Consider the following 19413-nt stretch of genomic DNA (forward strand, 5'->3'; position numbering starts at 1 on the left):
GATGAAGAAACACTTGAATGCTACAAACAAGAACCAACCAAAGAGTAGCCTCACTTCAATTATGCCATTTACYCTGAAGTGCTGAAACTTAGCACTAAGTCACCACTTAGTCCTAAAGTGATCAAGAAATTCATGCATGCCCCACACAGCAACAGTTAAACTCAGTTTCTCGTGATATATTGTTTTGCAAATAAAGACAACTAGCAAGGTTAATACTAAAATGCATATTAACTTGTTTTATTGAGGCACAACAAGGCATTGTGAATAGCCCATACTTGAGGCAATCAATAGTGTAGTAAGCTGGACATTAATACAGTTTAGGGTAAGTGCAAACAATATACATTCACAGCTTTACTAGCAAGGCTACATCACAACTGATAAAGTGCCAAATTAGTGCTGATTCAGTACCCCAACTCCATGATTTCACCTTGCACAACAGAACCATCATTTCCCCCAATAATGGAACCACATATCTTCTATAAAGTCAGTAGTAAGTGCAAAGCTAGTCCCACCCCCCTCCACCAAGGTGTTTGGAGCAGCTTTCCTGTAAACATTGCACTGGATTTCAGTCCTGATAAAGGAGGTATCCCGAAAAGGTAGAGTATTTCCAGCTACTTCCATAGATGGCTCCCCGGTGCAGACGCAACCAGATCTGGTCTCCCTGAAACAGCTGCAGGACTGCATGGTTACTGGCTGTTTCATGGTCAGGAGCCCCATCGTTTGCATATGCTGACACTAGGACCTCTTCATTCTTCATGAGATTCACATAGAGGGGAACATTTACAGCCAGCTTCAGCATGTGGAAGATGAAGACGTAAGTACCATTCACTGGACAATTGAACCTACCAAGCTGGATATCRAAAGTTTCTCCAAGGTTGTTCAAGAGCAGATCAAACACAATAGGCTGGTCTAGAGTCCCAGGGGCCAAGTTAGATGTTCTAGCAGCAGAGAAAGCAACTCTCATCTGCTGAGGGAGGGGGTAGACGTGCACGGGTAGGATGGTGGCAGCTTGGCTCGTCACGGGCATATCCACAGGGGTGATGCTGCGGGAGTCTCCCTGGCCAGAGTCCCCACTGTTAAAGGTCTCATTGTCTCGTTCTGGGCTGCTCACTTGAGAAGAATCACTCCACCCTGCTGTTAGAGAGCRGTAGCAATGGTAAATAAGTCTTGTAGGAGAAGGAGAACCTTAAATCTGCAGGCCTATTAGGATAAATAGCAGCCATGCAAGACCATAAAGCAATCCTTGTAACTGCAGTAAGCTGTCAAAGGAAGTCTGAGAACAAGATTTTGAAGCTCATTTACATTCATAGTACTTGAATGAAAGTAAGAAGGGCCACAGTTTGACCAACGACTTCATACATATACGACAGGACAAAACAGTAGCTAGCAACAGGATCTGCTACTGGAAGATGTTGCTAGGAAAAGTACATGCTAACTTCTGACTGGAAAAAGAAAACAGTCATTTCTGAAGACCAAATAATTACACATAACTGGTCTGTTGAGGAGAAACCAAAAGCAACATTGTCAATAGCCTGTATGTACCTTCTAGTCAGTTTATTCTCGACGAACTCAGCAAGGTACTATTTGTCAAAGGATTAGCCTGGGAATTATGAGACTGAGAACAATGAAGTCAAACTTGCTGCTATGATACGCTGACATTTTMAAAGCACTCCTCAAACTTCCACCTCGCTTGGCTTACTCTGTATGAAGCTTGAGGTATTTGGTAGAGGTGATACTACGCTGTTTTTGTCACTATATACATGTTGTTCACAAGTAGAACTTGAGCATTTGCTGCCCCCAAGCACACACCTGAGCATCTGGGAAGCTGATGTTAACCTTACCTCTGGAATTGGCTCGAGGACCACTAGTTATTCCACCTCGCTTATAGCACTGCTGGTAATTAACATCCTAGAACAAAAACAGGAACAGATAGCTATGAGCACATTGCAAACAAATGGTTACCAAACRAACAGTACGCTCTCATTCAAACTCTTAAACAGAAGATGATTAAGTTGAGAATTAGGATGTTATTAAGCATTTATTTACAGAAAACATATAACAATTACTTACGATATTAAAGAGCTATCCAGATGCTGGCAGGTGCAAGCCAGTTTACTCAGTTCAGCTGCTTTAACATTGCCTTAAATCTTAAGCCTGTTGAAGTTTAAAATGTATATAAAGGAATGCACTTCAAGACCCTCATCCACCAGGAACTAGACTCTTACCCYTTGGCTCTCACTTCTGCATTATATACATGACTCAAAAGCTTACAACTTAGCCTGAACCTAAAACCAGGTGTTTAAGTCATTGGTTTCCATCAGCAGAAGAAAACAGCTTGAATATCCTATAGAAAAACAGCCCCAACAGGGCTGCAAACCTCTGCATCCTCTATACCACGTAGCAAGTTATTCTTAACCAGCAAGCAGGTTTGATGRGTATACCAAGACTACCATAAACTCTCAATTTTCCATCCTGTTGGAACCATCTTGAAAACTCACACCTAGTCATGGACATTATCAGCACAGCTCAACAGAAGTCCATGGTATTACCATTTGATACAAAATACCTGTATATGCAAAATGTCTATATATTGTCAGAAGCACTAAGTCCCAGTACGCACTAGCCAACTCACAGTTTGTCACTGATGCATGGTGTGCAACATTGACACAGCAGGACTCTGCAAGAGCCCACATGCATCTTCTATTAAGTCATCCAAGCAACTCAAAACATTGCAGAGAATTAGTCCAAGAYGCTAACAAAACTGAAGAGCAAGCTGCATCTGTAGAGCAGATGTCTCTGCAGGAGCACAACTAGATACAAGGGCTATTCCAAAGATGAGATTCACCAARGAAAGGGGCTTAGGACTCAAATCTGTAAGCAGTGGTTGAAACAGTGAACTCTGTCACCTCAAAATTCCACCATTTGAGGTGAGCAASAATATTCCTTAGGAACCTGCAGGAAGCTCCTGCAAGAACTTGATGTGTTATGTCAGACAGTATTAAAGCAGAAAGTATTGCCAGTCACTTCAGTGATGCAACCCAACCCTATCACTGCTCCTTGTAGGTGTTACAGGAACCAGCAGGACCAGTGTCCTACAGGGAGCACACACCATATTTGTCAGGAATGAAAGTTAGCTTAAATGTTTTGCATCAGCTCTTAAAATTGAAGCCTACAGCTTTTAAAGGGCTTGGATACTGAAGAAGGTACAAACTTCAGTTTTGTCTTTTGCCATAAAGACTTTTTTCAAATCCGTAAAGCCCAAACTACAGAAGACTTCATGGCATCACATTTGCATCTTGCAGCTCTTCTACTCTCTCAAATCCAAATACTCCTCCTACACCCCTTCAAAAGGGAATCATCATCAGGGATTTGCTAGCATGGCCCAGACTCCTAGCAAGGGGCTCAGGCTAAGCCAGCTAAGCATTATAAGTTTGTTACAATCCCTACGATTCCCATTGCTGAGAAGTTGCCTGTTAACTGATGAGAACAGCAACAATTTAAGCTCCCTAGTATTAACTTCTTTTGCAGAAAGATGCACACACATTGCAGAGAGTAAAAAAAAGTCTTGAAATGTGACACCTAGGACCTAGCCAAGATTTGATGCTTAGGGATACATTAAACCATTGAATTTCACTTCCAGTTTTCAAAGTTCAGTAGTTAAGAGATAGTTATTGAAATACACAAGCAGCAGCAGTCAGATGTAGGTAGTCTTAGATATGGCTTAATTTCCAAATKGATCATACCGAAGTTTTCTGCACCAAAAAACTGATTTACCTATTCCAACCCACATTTACACTGCTCTTGTCTTGCTGTCTCCAATAAGATTCCCAAATATGACTCTCAGCATCTTCTGTACAGTTGTTTGCTAAGAAGTCTACCCAAAACAACAGGAATACTTACCCTCTGAGAATATGGCATTCCAGGATAATCTCTACCAGGGAACTGCAGCTGGCCATAACTGCCATTAGTTATTGAAGGTGAGCCTCTGTAAGCATCAAAGCCTGTGCAAATCAAGTGGAATATTTAATGTTTTTGAATGACCTAGTTTAAAAGCACAGAACAACCAGAATTCCCCTTCTGGCAGTTAGCTATATTAAATCATGTAGCTCCATACTACTCCTTCTTTCAGGATTCAAAGCAGGGCCCATCACTATGTTAAGGGGTGAATTTTAGTAGCCAACYAGAACTACCCACTTGGCATTCATTAGAGTTAAAGAACTACAAGTATCAACTTCAGATCTTAACAGTTGTCTATTTGATATTAATGGAATACTCCAGGGCAGCCRAAACTTTCCAGATGCAGAAGTAATGCTTTTGACAGAATCAGTACTTCATCTTTTTATTACAGATGCTTGTGTATAGGTGCTTAGGTACCACCATATTTAGCCTTTTTACTAGATGGTTACCCAACTGTATCTGAAAACAGCTTTGTGCTATTAACTAAAATCTCAAACTGCTAATAATATAGGTGTTGGGGGCTATATATTCCTACAAGATATGAAGCAGTATCAGCCTAATAACTGAAACTACCTCCACAGGTGCATTGCAGCAGAGTAGGTTACAGTTAACAACAGATGAGAAGCCAGTAAAGTTGTATCTACTGAAGCTTTCCTAACTTCAGKAGCTAAAAAGACAACTGTTCCAAAGATCAAGCATTACTTCTYTTGAAGCTCTTCAGTTGTTACTAACCCTGAAAGGTTCTGTTACTGTGAATMTCTTCCCCCATCCCTATTTCTGCCATTACTATTAAAACCATTAGTGCTTAACACAGAGCATTCTCCTTCAGAGAAGAGCTGACACATGGAAAGGAAATATCTGCCCAGAATTCAGTGAATGAAGATAAAGGCCAAGAAAAAGGACAGAGAGGATAAGAGGTTCAGAAGAGGAAACAAATTAACTACTAAAACAGGCTGGTAAATAGCAGTTATAGAGACTATCARTGAAAACTTCTGTTTTCATAATTTGAAAGGCTATAAAGTTGCTCCATCTGTTCATCTCTACTTTGTTTGAGGTTATGAATAAATGAATTTACTTAAAGCTCATAAAGAAAAGACRTCTTCAGATATTACTATAAGAAATAAGGAATCCATATAGTAAGCCTAAATTCAACATCATGTTGTGTTAAGGCATGTTCTMTTGTTACTACATTGGAATTGTCTTTCAAGGTAGTAGTAAATAAAGCACATACCTTTGTATCCACCAGGGGAACGATAGGAATTGGCCAGTGATCTTCCACCTCTGGCAGACCCTCTGACAGACCCACGACTGTTAAGGTAAGGCTGAGGCGGTCTGGGAATCACATTAGTCTGTGCTGGATAAAAGGCAAGGCTACCATTGCTAACAGGAACAGCTCCATCAGGTTGATAACTAGCTGCTCAAAACAGAAAAGCACAAATTCAGAGTTTATAAAACTGTGGTATTTCACTACACCAAGAAGTTAGGGCAGCATTAGGAATGTAACTAGATAAAGCTGCTCTGAATTTCCTCCTCTTAAGCCCTTCATACTCCATGTAAGATCTCTCCCCTTTGCTGTRTAATTTTGAATGATTGTTACAAAGTGCACTGGAGGTTAAGCAACTTCAGCTGTCATCGAGTCCTTAATGTATCCAACAAGCTTGAGTTGCATAGTTCAAAACAGATTGTTACAGTACTGAGAAAATAAAGCTGGAATCAAGTTAAGCAAGCTTTGACTAGAAATTCACTGAGGAGCAGTACTGCTCTACCAGCAAGACCCAAATGGTTGATTTCATCTATTCTATCTAGATCTCGGCATCAAGATCCTTCAGCACAAGGAAATAAAAGGGACCAAACAGCTACCCAAAGCTATATACAAGTTTAACCTACTCTGAGAACATATCCTCCAACAGGTTACTAGGCCATTCAATCCCAATTAAGAAGTGCAGCATTCAAAAATGCTTTCCACTCAAGGGGGTTATGTGGTTAGGTTTGCAGAGACATTGTAACCATAAGTGCTTTCACAGCCATGCTTTATACCAATCCAGAAGCTTAAAAAAAAAATCACCAAGGCAACTTAAGTCCATTCTGAAGTTTCAGCAGAACTACTGCACAACATGATTAAGTCACAGAGATTTTCATTTAGAAGCTGTAAAAGGATCCTGTTCACCTCCTGTAAACTGATGAAGAGGAACATTAAGCCACAAGGGCTCTACTGGGCTGCTACACTTGTTCTTTGACACTCTAATGTTGGAACATCTCACTGACCTCATACAACATCAACTCATCACCAATGTAATTCCTATTAAGCATCCTTTACAAGAGAAGCTGAGTATAYTGGAACTGACTAGATGTCTTCATGCATTCAGATTCTTCGTTCCCAGCTTCTTTTCACCCTAGAACCTGTTTCAGGCCTAGTTTCCTTTTAATTCTTAGAAGTCATTGTCAACTACACAAATTCACCCAGTACTCATATCTGAAGGACAAGAGGGTCTAGTTGTGTTGAAGAGTGCAGTGAATATTTTATCAATGCTTCAATTCCAAGCAAGTTTGTTTGTCCTGGATAAGTGTCACTGCATGCCTTTCCCTCCCCTCTTCCTGCTGGGAAGGGACCTATATTGGGTAGGTATAGAGGCATATATACATATATACACACACAGAGGCATATACATTTTCAAGTTTTATACATTTATACATTCAAGTTTTATACATTTTCAAGTACTTTAAGTTCTCATATCATACTGAGAATTAGGTTACAACATAGTCTAACTCTAATGTTAACAAATGTTGCATAAAAGAGTCAGGAAGGAAAAATTTCACTGAATTAGAGGAACCTCTATAAGCTCATGGCATAAGYAAGTGAATTCAATAAGGTCCTTCAGGTTATATGATTAAACACTGATGGAAATACATACAAGAATTTCTCACCTGAAGACAGAGATTCTTGTGAAAGAGATGTTTGTTCTGCAACATGAGAAGACTGCAGCTGGCACTGAGGAGGAGTCTGTGTACTTGCTGTAGAGAAACTTTGATTATATCCTGCAGAATATGAAGAATCTTCTTTAATTTCCTGGTCTTTACGTGGAGGCAGCGGTGCATTCACCTTGAATACCTACAACATAGACACAAATGCTTAACACATTACCAGCTGAAGTCTCTATCTACTGCTAATACTCTATGTTCTGCTTTAAATGCCTATGCCAAGAGCAGTTTCTAGAAGACCACCTGTTTCTTAGAACTGAGAACTAGAAAGGGAGGAGGACAGTTTGCAMTGCATCAGTAAGCTTATGAGCTTGTTCTTACATATTTAGCCAACACCCTAGAGATGTAGCTTGGCTGATCACAGCTTCCATAWTCAACRAACAGAAGGGCTGCTTGGTACAGCYGTACCTCCACGCTAAAGCCACTTACATCCTCACCAGCTATATGTCCTACTGCTTTTTATCAAAAGCCAGGATAGCTTTTGATATTAAAAAGCTTTTTGAGATCAAAAGCTAAAATCCTATGTTGAGGTTTGGAAAGAAGTTTGGTCTCTGTCCATGTGCTGGATGCTTCCCTAACTCTGCCATCCACTGAGACATCCTCACTAGCAAGTGCAAAAATTAACATGTAATAGTTTGCTTAAAGAATCACTCTGCACTAAGACTGGAGAATACAGCAGAGTCATGCTGGCAATAACCACAATATGCACTATTTGTAACAAAATTTGTATTCAGATCATGATGTGCCTATCTTAGAGCAGGTCCCCAAAAGTGCTCTGGATTCCTCTAGAATCTCTAGAAACATTACAGGGGAAGTAACTTTCACGAAAAATTCACCTGGCAAACTAATGAATCCACCAGGCTTAAGAGGAACAAGGATATTTTACTTAGCTAAGATAATACCAAGTCTAAGAAGCCAGGCATATTGTTATATTGTTACTCTGGTTGGCTGTCTGTTAGCTAAGACACTACAATACTTGATCATAATGGTCTTTGGTATAGGCCTGCTTTAACACCACAAGGAACACAAACCTCAAGTTGTTTTGCATGACCCACCATCACCTAATTRGCATTTTGTTTCCATTAGCTAGTTRTTCTAGTCAAACTTTAAAAATAGACCCAACTTAAAAGAATCTCTCCAGCACCATTAACCTTATCAGAAAGTGTATYCAAGTTGCATGCCTGAGGGGAGTTCTACAGAAAGGCAGGAGGCAGAAGCATTACGAATAGCTATTTATTTACTGACTACTAGACTAGATGAGGTTCTAGGCATATCTAATAGCTTTTCAAAACAGAAATTTWAACTACCCATTAAAATGGCCACACACACATATCTTCTCCCCCACTCCACCCACAGGAAAGGGAAGGGAACATGAACAGCTATTGCATGGAAATTYGTTCCACTGGGTCAGGAAGGACCTGCACCTCAAATTGCTAGATGGCAGGAAAATGTTAGTAACAGTGAATGCCCTGAAGACATACTGATATATGCAAGATGCTGTAAGACTTTGTCAAGTCTTCCCTACAGCTCTACTGATTGCTTTATTAGACAGGATAATGACTTGGATGCTTGCTTATAAAGGACATGCTTTCCGTGACTCCAGTCAGATATGAGTGACTCAAACTGAGACAAGATGAGTACAGGCTACAGAAAACTTTTACAGCGCTAGAGACACAGAACAACTTAAGGATTCCCCATTTCTCTGAAGTCTATTACTTGGATCCATGTACAAGTACAGTCAGTTACCTTGAAGCATACCGATGCACTGATTTACTTTGGATCTGACTTGTCCCCATTAGTTCCTTGAGGATACTAAGTTATCTAAATATTAGGTATTGAACTAGCCAGGGAGCAAAGGAGGATCTCCATTCTCAGCAATGAGCTGTTCTAAGTTCTGAAGGCAAAGGAGAAACAAAGCACCCACTTTGATATTAACATCAAAAAGACACAGGCTCTGTACTATACTACAGCCAACATCTAGGACTAAATTATGGACATGCCTATCAGTCATTTGTGTCAAGCCAYATACTTACAGTCTGCATGGCCTGAAAGGGAGCTGCTGTTATTGTGACAGAGCTGCTGCTTGCTGGAGGAGACTGAAAAGTTTGCCCTGATGGTACTGGTGACATGGAGGTGCTTGAAGTAGGCAATGGTGACTGTGGCTCACTTGAGAGGGGAATTGGCGCCTGAGGGACGAACAAAAATATGCAATAAAAGGTCACCTGATACTTATCAGGCAGCAACACAAACAATCAATTTGCTCTAAAGCCTGGACTGCCAGAAGTCAGCAGTTTCTACAGGATGACATTTGCACAGAGCAGAGCTACAAAATAGCTTTTGCTTACAGTTTCAAATCTTGCTGTGCATCCTCAGCAATCAGTAATTCTAGTGCAGTCTCTGCTGATTAAGTGAAATGTGCCTATGCACTGCTATACATACTACTCACTATAATAATTTCATCATAGGGATATTAGAGTATTTTCCCGACAGCTAAAGAATTACGGAGTGCTTTGTCCAATAATATTAGAAGTTAATTCCTTCTAGGTAAGGAGACATGACTTCTCCCTCTTTCTAAASAAACTCATGAAGGCTTTGGGGGTTGCAGGATTCCCTCTCCTCCCTCTTTCCTTCAATTAAATAAGTTAGAGCTCAGATTAGCAAACAGCTGAGTCTTCCAAATACAACATTAACCAGCATTAGGGTTTATCTGTGTAAATGGCAAAAAAAGAAATGTTTCAGGTATAAATATATTGCAGGAACCACAGTTCTAAAGGACCAACAGTAATAGCACAATATCAACTTGACCTGTATTGTTATCACACCATATCACTAATACCTGGCTTGCAAGTTCCTTGGGATGGCTCACCTGGGCAATTTCAATCTTTTTGGGCATCAGTGGCTCAGACATACGTGAGCTGGTCTGATACAGTGGCTGGGAAGGGTATTTCTCAGTCTCCTGCGGAAGCGATGTAGGTGCCTGCAAAGCCATACAGATGCTGGCTGTTACATGAAGCACTGCAGAAAGTCCAGTTCTGCAAAGGCTATAACATTACTAGCCTATGACTTGAAGCAGGTGGATTTTCCGAGAGCAAAGCAAACATAGTTGAGTCATTTGGCCAAGCTGACTGTTTGGCACTCATGGAACCAAGTAATTGGCTTTATATTACCCTTCTTACAATCCAAGTTTTAGAATTATCTGGTTTCAAAAGCCAATTGTAAGAACTTTAGAGTGCCTCAAGCAATTTAGTGAAGGTTGACACACTGCCTCAGTGATTCAAATCAAAACATGCCCAATATTAAGCGTCGGACAAGTCTGACAAGGCTTCAGAGAAACCTGGACAGGTGACAATCCTCACAAAGTCTAGATGAGGTTTAATTCACACCTGTAACACTAGGTTTCAGAGTTACTTACATACTTAGATACTCACCCTTAGTGCTAAAGGGTAGCAATATTGTTCTTACCATATATACCATCACAAGATATTTCAGYGAGCCCTGCCTTTACATACTGGGAGGGGGCAGTGTCAGCACTGAGTACGTCCCCATTTAGATCGGTCTAATCTTCCTGCTGCCTGGGGAAAAGAAAGCTCTCACCTAGAAACTAAGCCACAAGAGATGGACCAGGACCAAACGCCTGGAATTCCAACACTATACTAGCAAAAACTGGTATTCTAATCAAGAATCCTATGTTTTAGGATTATGTAGAATAGCACAGCAAAAGTTGAATTCCCATTGATATAAGAAGTCTGAAATGACAGAGACTGTCAAAAGCCAGGCTAAATGCACTGATCAAAAGGTAGCAACATAGCACAGTCTTGACAAGTGTAGAGTTGACTACATGTAGAATTTAGTCCTGTTCCTTAGGATATTGTACAGCCTGAGTGTATACAGTAACAAGAAACACCAGAAAAATGCATGAACGTTTCCTACATGACATTAGGAAGTCCAGTGGGGAAGACCACATGGCTTTCCTGAACATAAAACTTAGTTCTTCAGTCAAACAGTACTGCAAGAGCAGGAACTGAAACAGTATTTTCAGCTGCAGCAATATACTTGAATGGCAGCTGCAATGTTTCTTCAGCTGCTACTACAACTTCAACTAGTGCTTTAGAGCAATCTTAAACAGCTTACACAGCAAATTAATTCTATGGCAGTATAAAATAGACAGCCTCTATGTTGTCATTAGAGGGGTATTTTGTGCTAACTAAATCAAGTATGTGTCTTCCCGGGAGTGGATCATGTCAACAACACTTTCTACCCTGCAACTCTCATTCCACACTCGTCCTCTTTCACAACATTCATGCACCATCAGAAGTGCAGGAGTGCAATGATTTATCTAAGTCATTATAGGACACACTGTCACTTCTGCTCTGCACTGTCACTTCTGCTCTGCACATTGTGCCAGGATAGTTACTTAGAGGAGGTCCCACTAAAACGTTCAGTTAGGAACAGCCATGTCAAGGCAGAGTGCCAGCAGCAAAGGCAATGTTACCTGTGGTGTCTGTGATGGTGCCAAATCCTCAGTTTCAGAGCCGGACAGCATGTGCTCAGCAGATGCGAGGGAAGTATTTGAGCCATGCAAAGCCACAGGAGAAGCAGTAGCCTTAAAAAGAGAGAAACCTGAGATAAGATTTTTGAAATAGTGTCTGGAATATTTCCTTGAGACTTGCACTTCGAGTATAAGTGAACAAAGTCTACAAGTTAGAACGACAAGCTGTGTGTCTTGGTCACAGTCTTCACGTTTCCCAGAAATTCTTACTACTGGCAAATCAACCTATTCAAAGGCCAGTGTAGTAAGACACGAGCACYGTCCTTAAGGTTCACTTTCAACCATAGCTGTTGAAGTTTGAGACTTTGGCTTAAGCGAAACATGAACAAAACTCAAGTGGGGGGTGCAAAGCAGTACCTTTCCCTGCACACCAAAATTAGCTATGACTTGAGTACACAGGCTAAGAACATTCAGAACATCTTGCTTCAAGAAATATTTGAGAAATCTCACAGTGAGTAATTTCCAGTAMTTATTTTCCAGCTACCACTTTACCTCTTCAGGAGAGCTTTAACTTCTACTTACTTGGAGGGGTTGTTGAAGAAAATCACTTTGACTTGGCAGTTTTTGTTCTTTTGAAGCTATAAAAGAATAATCAATTAGTCAAGCTACAAAACATTTGCTCTCAAGCTCAAATATACTACATATAACTTCAATACAAACTCTTTGAAAGAAAGATCTATGCTGTCTTTGGTCCGTGCAATGCACGTGTTTACACTTTATTTCGCACCATTAAATGCATATGCTTGAAAAGCAGCTTTTTGAAAAATGATAATTTAGTGACAACTAAGGTAGCTACTTTCTAGATAAAACAAGGAGCAACTGAACACTTAACTGATTATGTCTGTTTTGCAACTTAATAAAGACCTATATGAGCAGTTCATTAGAAAATTTCAACTAGATAACTGCACTTTATCCTGAGCTCACTTCTTGGCTTACATCTCTTTACGCTACATCTGGACATTTCGCACAGAACCACAGCATGCACCTCGGGTACCTATGCCAGACATCAYACAAGAACTGCATTTCCAGACAAATAAATCAACTTAAGCCATATCCAACAGGCAAGAGTGTCTTGAGCCATTCCTTGTATGTCAGACATTGGCAGTACCAATTAAACAAACTGCTTTCCCCCTCGGGTCCCCCTACTCTACAGCCCCAACAAGAGTTTTTGGTATTCTCAACAGCTTACATACAGTTTATACTTGTTATCACCTACCTACAGGACTACTTGCTGGAGTAACTGAAGTTTGTTGGGATGAACCAATGGCACTTGGTGAAGCTTTATCAAAATCCAGAATGGACTCCTTAGAAAGAAAAGGATCATCAGCTAGGAAAAATAGTAAATTCCAGATACAAATAAAACATCCTAATTTGACAAGATACTATTAAGTACAGATAGATGCATTTATTCACTGCACACATGGAGTCTCAGCACTTTTTCTCTAGCAGGTATCAAAGGTTTGTGCTGTAACAGCACTGGGCAAGAGACACATACTTGCATGAAGTTGTAAGTCCCTTGTATCTGAGTCATCAGATCCTGAAGCTTTTCCCTTCTTAGTACTGGATCTTTTGGAAGAGTGGAAGTAGAGCAAAATTCTGCAGCTGGCTGATGCACAGGTTTAGGCACCTAATAATGCAAAACCGGGATGAGAAACACTGCAAAACAGACAAACTGCGTTACCCACCCTAATCCCAGAGCAGGTTAGAGATGTCTGACACCACAGAGCAGTTTTGTGCACTTCCCTACATYTCCTGAACCTAGCCTTCACTTCATAACCAGCTTACTGAGGCCACAACTAGTAACAGCCACAGAATTACCTCACTTTATTTTTTCTAAGAACCAACTGCAAGGCARTAAGTTATCCGCATTTAGTGCTGAATTAAGCACCTCTGTTCAGACAAACCCACATTTAAGTTGAAGGTCAGGACAAACTTAAAGCTGTACTACGCCAGGTTTAATACATGCTTCTTCCCAGCAGGCCCTGTGCTAATAAGTATAGATCTTTTATTGCAATGGCATTTCCAGAGACTGTGAACAAAGCACTCCTAGGAGATATATTGAAAGTTACTCAGCATTCAATTCAAGTGCTTGCATTTAGGAACCAGATATTCTGAACGCACCAGTTCCAAGAAATTACATTAAACTTTCTGAAATGGGGTCTACCTACAGCTGTGCCCCTCAGGTCAGCCTATCACGTTCACAAGCTTCTCCAAGTGCTTCAGGTGGTTCTTAAGAGCTCATCTCAACTGATTCTCACTTAGTAAGGACAAAATGTCATTGGAGAATAAGAAAAAGTAAGGAGAGGCTCCTTAAAAAAGCCCTGTTATTTGCAGAGTGACAATAACATCAGACTGCTCTCTAGATAGTCTAACACTTATTTTGAGAGTTATCTAGGGGGAAGACAGACTTCTTTTAAACTACAACTTAATGATTCTGTAAGGACTCATTGCTCTTCTGCTTGTCTGTGCAGCCAGAGGCCAATCAGAAACTCCAGAGCTGCATTATACAGTCAGCTGCTCCAGTGCTGATGCTCACAGGCACCCACACTGTGTGGAAAGCAAAGGCACATTGATCTAGCAGGAGCCTGTTGCTTTAAAACACTGCATTAAGTCACTACAAAACATGGCAAAAGGCTACATGTGTCATGACATTCTGATGATCAAGCTGGATTCAAAGCAAGTTGAAATGGGCTAGCTGTCCAGTTTTAGGCTAAGAAGCTCAGAAATGCATCACCCCTGCGCTTCCTCTTCAGCAGTTAACTGAAACCAGTCACTAGCGTTTGCACAAATCCCTCCAGCACRCACAGGAGGCTGGCAGGGTTTAGTGAGCCTCACAAAGCATGCCCTGTGCACACGCATTAACTCTGAGCAAGTCCAATTCCACTCTCTATGTGGCATACATGATAACTACATGTGCAGCTTGGAGAAAGTGGCTATTTTATTCTAGAGCAAGAAGGGTAATACAAAGCTACACTATTTTCATTAGKATTTCCTATCCATAAAAATATTTATTGACAGTACATAAGTTTATCTTCCTGCAAGGTTTCCTAAAGCAAGAAGCAGCAAATAAAGCTATTAAGGATCCAAGACTAGGACAGATGTTATGATTAAATATCACTTGATTTCTGCAGTTAATTATCAGGTAAGTGAATATAAAAATCCATCACTTCATTAGCGCTCACTTATAACAGCAAATAATCTGAACACACTAGCTTATGATAAGCCCAATATGCAACCTACTTGCTCATAAATGGTAGTGAAGAGAAGGATTTAAGATGCAAGTTACCATAGGCATTCTGCAGCTGGAACTGCTAGCAGAGGAAACTCATCCATGTGCTAACAGAAGCTTGTGCACAAGCTACTTGTTATAGGACACACATGTGCTCATAGCTTTGTTCCCACTGGAAGAGGCATAAAGGGCCCACGGGCACCATGCTAGGGCATTAGGCCTGCACTGAAACACCCCAGATCAAAGTTGCTTTGATTCCTTCATATATTAAAATACACCAAGCAGAAGTAGCTGTAGCACCTTGCCCAATGTGAATGCCGTTTTGCTACTGCTTCAACTTAGATGGAGCAAATTTAAAAATAAAATAAGCATAATATAGAGTATATATGCATAAAGCATTAGGAAATTGAYGGGTGCTTCAGGTGTTGTGGCTTCATGCTTTGAAGGAGGTACATCAGATTCTTCAGGGGTTTCTAAACTCAAGTTTCTCTAGCCTATGATCTGACRCTTCAGAGAATCACAGGCTGGCATCGAGTTCAGTAGCCTACTAATCCAGCTCACATTAAATCTAGGTTTGCTAATGTGTTTAACACAAACGCTTCCTGAAGCACCTAAGTTTTACCYTGCACTCACGAGTTCAGTTTTCAGAGGGAGACTTACTCTTACAAGCTAGACCTTYAACTTCCACACTAGGCATTCAGCAAGAGGAATTTTTATTGACATAAAGCACATGTAACACTTGGCAGTCTCAACTGCTTTTCTTTCTTTGRAAAGATCTATAATTTGTTTTTACATCTACTAACCAATACAAGTGCCTTGACCAGCTTTGGCATTTAAGTTAGTAAAATTCTAAGTGTTAGGTATCGGTCAAAGTTTTATTTTCTTTTTTTCCAGATACTGAAGGTCTATTCATACATGTCAAACCTATTCTAATGCACATTCCAGTTATCCTGCATATTAATACTACTCCAGTTTAAAACCCACCCTCACTAGGTTAGCTGGCTGTAGCATATGAGCAACTCAGGAGGTGACAGCTGAGCTGGAATCACAACAAAAGCCAGCACCATCATGTAGATAAATCCACTGATCTTCACTGCCTACTGAGGGCAGCATTTGCAGCAGGTTTGACTTAGATAACTGGATAACAGGCCAAAGTTTCTCTGGGAAACCAAAACTGAGAAGGCTGCCTATTCATCCATAACCACATTTGCTTGTCCAGGGCTAAATAATTTAGTTATTGAACATACAGTTTAATATATCTGCACATCAATCTGTTCTTTTCATAGGTCCTGCCTAAGGACTGGGCCTTATAGTACATCCAGCTACATGAGCTTCTCTCAAGACATATCAAAACTGGAAGTTCATTAAGAGATGTCTCGCATCTTAGATTCATTCTAGGGAGTAACAGAAAGGCTTGGTGACAGCTTCACATAACCAAATGGACATTCTAGAGGTTCTCCCRGGGAACCAAATGAAGACAGCTGCAGACCATTACCACCTTCTCTTGACCTGGTTCACATGAAAGAAAAGTTTCATTATCCCTCCTCAAGTTGAAGACTACTACATTTTAGACACATACATGCACAGTTGAGAGAAACTACCCTAGCATTACCCAAAATGGTTTCAAAAAAACTGTCTGTAGGAACTAGCAAAGTTGACAGAAACTTCAGTATGCTTTTTAAATCACAATCTCTCAAAATCTCCTAAGAATATAGCCAGCCAATGTTTAACTACAATATACTTGAACAGAAAACAACTCCCCATGTAGGTCAGCTCTGGGGTACTTAGAAAACAGGCTGCATTTACTTAATTCTGCTAGTCAGCCTTTAAGCAGCTTTTAGAGTCTAACATTGGATTTGATGTGGCTGACTTGCACAAGTGCCCATTCCTATGAAGACTCCTGGGCAGCTTGCAGGTTTCTCCAACTGATGGCAACCCCTTTCCTCCTTGCTGCAAGGCCTTGTTTACCACTCAAGCCTTCCATCTTTCCATCCTATGGAAAATAGGAGGCCCATCTCATTAGGAAGTAGCCTGTAATCAAGCTTATAAGTGAACCTCAGAAACTCAAAGCACCTTAAAATGCTTTGGAAAGACAGCTTCACTAATAGCAGGACCAGGCATAGGCAGGCACCCAACATCTACTGTGCGCAGAGTTGCTCAGTGTGAGAACACCAGGTTTTGCACCAGTGCCACCACCACCAGTGGRCACAAGGGTCTAGTCAGCCTCAGGCAGAGGAAAAGCAGTCAAGCTGAAACACCTTACTCCCATTTYGGGACCCAGTGCTACATGTTACCCACTCTTTTTATTTCCTGTTCAAGCTTCTGTTTGCGCTCCCGCTTCTAGGTAGAAGAAGCAGTTTTTCAGTTATGGCACATTTATTGACAAGCTTTAAGCTTAATCATTTACTATGAATAATACAGAGTGATTTGTTTTCTTACAGAAAAGAAACTGTAGTGCTCACAGCTATTGCATGTGAGTTTCATTCCCCTAACTCTAGCATAAATGCTGCTCCTGAGGATAACACTGAACTCTGCTTTGCTCACCATCTTCAGGGCATCAGAGCTGCAGCTACCCGAGAACAGACAGCTCCCCTTTGCATTTCTGCTTTCCTAACTGTCTGTTCATCTGTAAGCCCTGCCATAGCGACATTTTACATCTCAAACTTTGCTATTGTTACAATCTACAGGATAGCACTATGGCTTACGCATTCATCTGGAAATACATATTTAAGCCCCTGTACAGTTGGTGTTGCTTGATCTAGAAGTTAGATATCTCTAGAATTAGCAGCTGTTTTAATCAAATGTCTAAAAAAACACTGAAGTGCTATTTGTATGCAGTCACAGACAAAGAATTTGATCCCCGGATGAGTCATACCTGCTTTGTAGTGATAACACTGGACAGAACCAATAGCTGGGGATGAGCCAAGTTCATTCTTCTCTGCCTTATGCATAMAGCAGTTATTCAAGCCTCAAAAGCAGCAATACTGCGTGATGTATGTGGCAGAGGGGGACTGTCTTGCTGTTCAAACTTAATTCAATTCTGGCAGTTAAGCTTTATTTCCCCAAAGCAAGAATGAAATGGAAGGCTAAGTGTAGGCCTACAAAATGTAACTTATAAAGCTTTAGTCAAATACACCAGTGCCAAAAAACTTACAACAGATAATACTACTTATGCCAACTCACTTCTTTGGGTTCCATATCAAACTTCTTTGGCCCCATCTGCTCCTTTGGCCCAACACTTGCAGCTCCCCAGGACTTCGGAGGATTCTGTAACGGCTGAGATGTCACTTGCTGCTGCCTGTCAGCTGCTTCCCAAGCCTCCTGGGTCTCCTGCTTCTTTTGTTCTGGCTCCTCCCTAACACGGGCAGCCCAAGCCTTCACAGGCTCCTGCCTCTTTTGCTCTGGCTCTTCCCTAACATGCGCGTTCCAGGATTTCACTGGCTCTTGCTTCTTTTGTTCTGGTTCCTCTCTAGTTTGGCTTACCCAGGGTTTTGGCGGTTCCTGCTTTTTTTCTGGCTCTTCTTTAACCTTGGTCACCCAAGGTTTTGGAGATTCCTGCTTTTTGTGTTCCTGCTCTTCCTTAACTTTTGATACCCATGCCTTGGGTGACTCCTGTTTCTTCTGCTCCTGCTCTTCCCTCACCTTAGCTACCCAGGGCCTGGGGGATTCCTGATCCTCTCGAACACGTGCTACCCAGGCTTTCGGCGTTTCTTGCTTCTTCTGTTCTTCCTCTTCAACACGAGCCTCCCAAGGCTTTGTAGACTCATGCTTTGGTTCCTCTTTAACATGGGTTTCCCAAGGCTTTGGAGATTCCGGTCTTTTTGGTTCCTGCTGCCTAACACGAGATTCCCAAGGCTTTAAGGTCTCTTGTTTCTGCTTCTGAGCCTGTTCTTCAATATCAACAAGCATTTCCCAGGACTTTGGAGGTTCTTGCTTTCTAGCACTCTCAGCTTCCCAAGATTTGGACTCTTCTGGCTTCTTCTTGACAGAGTACTCTGCTTCAGGCAAATAACGCCTGTTGAGAAACTATATAGACCAAAGAAACTTAATGGCTCCCAAGAAAACATTTTGCTGCTACAGTTCAGGTCAGTTAAGATAGGTCACCCACCTACAGAAAGCTTCTGCCCAAAAGCAGAACCTAGACAGTTTAAGCACTGCCCATAGAAAGTAGGCAGGCAGCCAGGGCTTTATTTTACTACAGTGCAGACACCAACTAAATTTTCTTGGCAGGCCAGAGGAGTATGAATGAGTCTTGAACAGCAAGAGTGAAGCATGCTAGGGCTGACTGGACCTATGATCATTTTTCTCTAACTGAKGGCCACAGGCTGTGCCATATCAAGTCCAGTTGCAATTTTTGTGAAGGCAATTCTCATCCTCAGTAATATCTACAGAGCTTTAGTACTGYAGTAGTAGCTGTTCTTCTGATAAGAGTAGCATCACCTCTCCCGGCATCTCTTTGGAACTGCAGTAACCAAACCCAGCCAGCCCTCCTTATTCTTAACAGGAATTTAAAAAACACTAACAAGTCACCGGATCTGCGTTAGGACAACTGGATCAAACGCCAGTCTGCTTATTCTCATGAAGTCTGGCAGCTCATTTACAAGATCTTGAAAGCTTGAGGTACTGTTTTGTCACAAAAAATAGATCTCTAAGTTGTAGGCTGTACAAGGCTTACTGGCTGTGATTTTTCTGACAAGTC

At 41.2% G+C, this 19413-nt stretch overlaps 1 protein-coding gene across 4 annotated transcripts in view; it reads right to left on the reverse strand.

Moving 5' to 3' along the window:
* Positions 1-219: 219 nt before the first annotated feature.
* The window catches only part of CAPRIN2 (caprin family member 2), a 31568-nt gene continuing 12374 nt past the window's right edge, over positions 220-19413 (reverse strand). The window contains exons 8-20 of one of the 4 annotated variants that reach the window (XM_026040340.1): positions 17898-18740; positions 17013-17054; positions 12981-13112; positions 12702-12789; positions 12008-12063; positions 11429-11539; positions 9803-9913; positions 8970-9122; positions 6883-7066; positions 5189-5371; positions 3901-4001; positions 1842-1908; positions 220-1134 (exon numbers count right to left, since the gene is read on the reverse strand). In XM_026040340.1, coding sequence (XP_025896125.1) covers positions 566-1134; positions 1842-1908; positions 3901-4001; positions 5189-5371; positions 6883-7066; positions 8970-9122; positions 9803-9913; positions 11429-11539; positions 12008-12063; positions 12702-12789; positions 12981-13112; positions 17013-17054; positions 17898-18740 — 2640 coding nt within the window. In that variant the 3' untranslated portion in view covers positions 220-565. The remainder of the gene's footprint in view (positions 1135-1841; positions 1909-3900; positions 4002-5188; positions 5372-6882; positions 7067-8969; positions 9123-9802; positions 9914-11428; positions 11540-12007; positions 12064-12701; positions 12790-12980; positions 13113-17012; positions 17055-17897; positions 18741-19413) is intronic. The other 3 variants (XM_026040339.1, XM_026040342.1, XM_026040341.1) reach the window with 3 other exon arrangements.

The sequence above is a fragment of the Nothoprocta perdicaria genome, unplaced genomic scaffold (assembly GCF_003342845.1).
Source record: "Nothoprocta perdicaria isolate Ctin4 unplaced genomic scaffold, notPer1 scaffold_253, whole genome shotgun sequence".
Taxonomy (NCBI): Eukaryota; Metazoa; Chordata; class Aves; order Tinamiformes; family Tinamidae; genus Nothoprocta; species Nothoprocta perdicaria.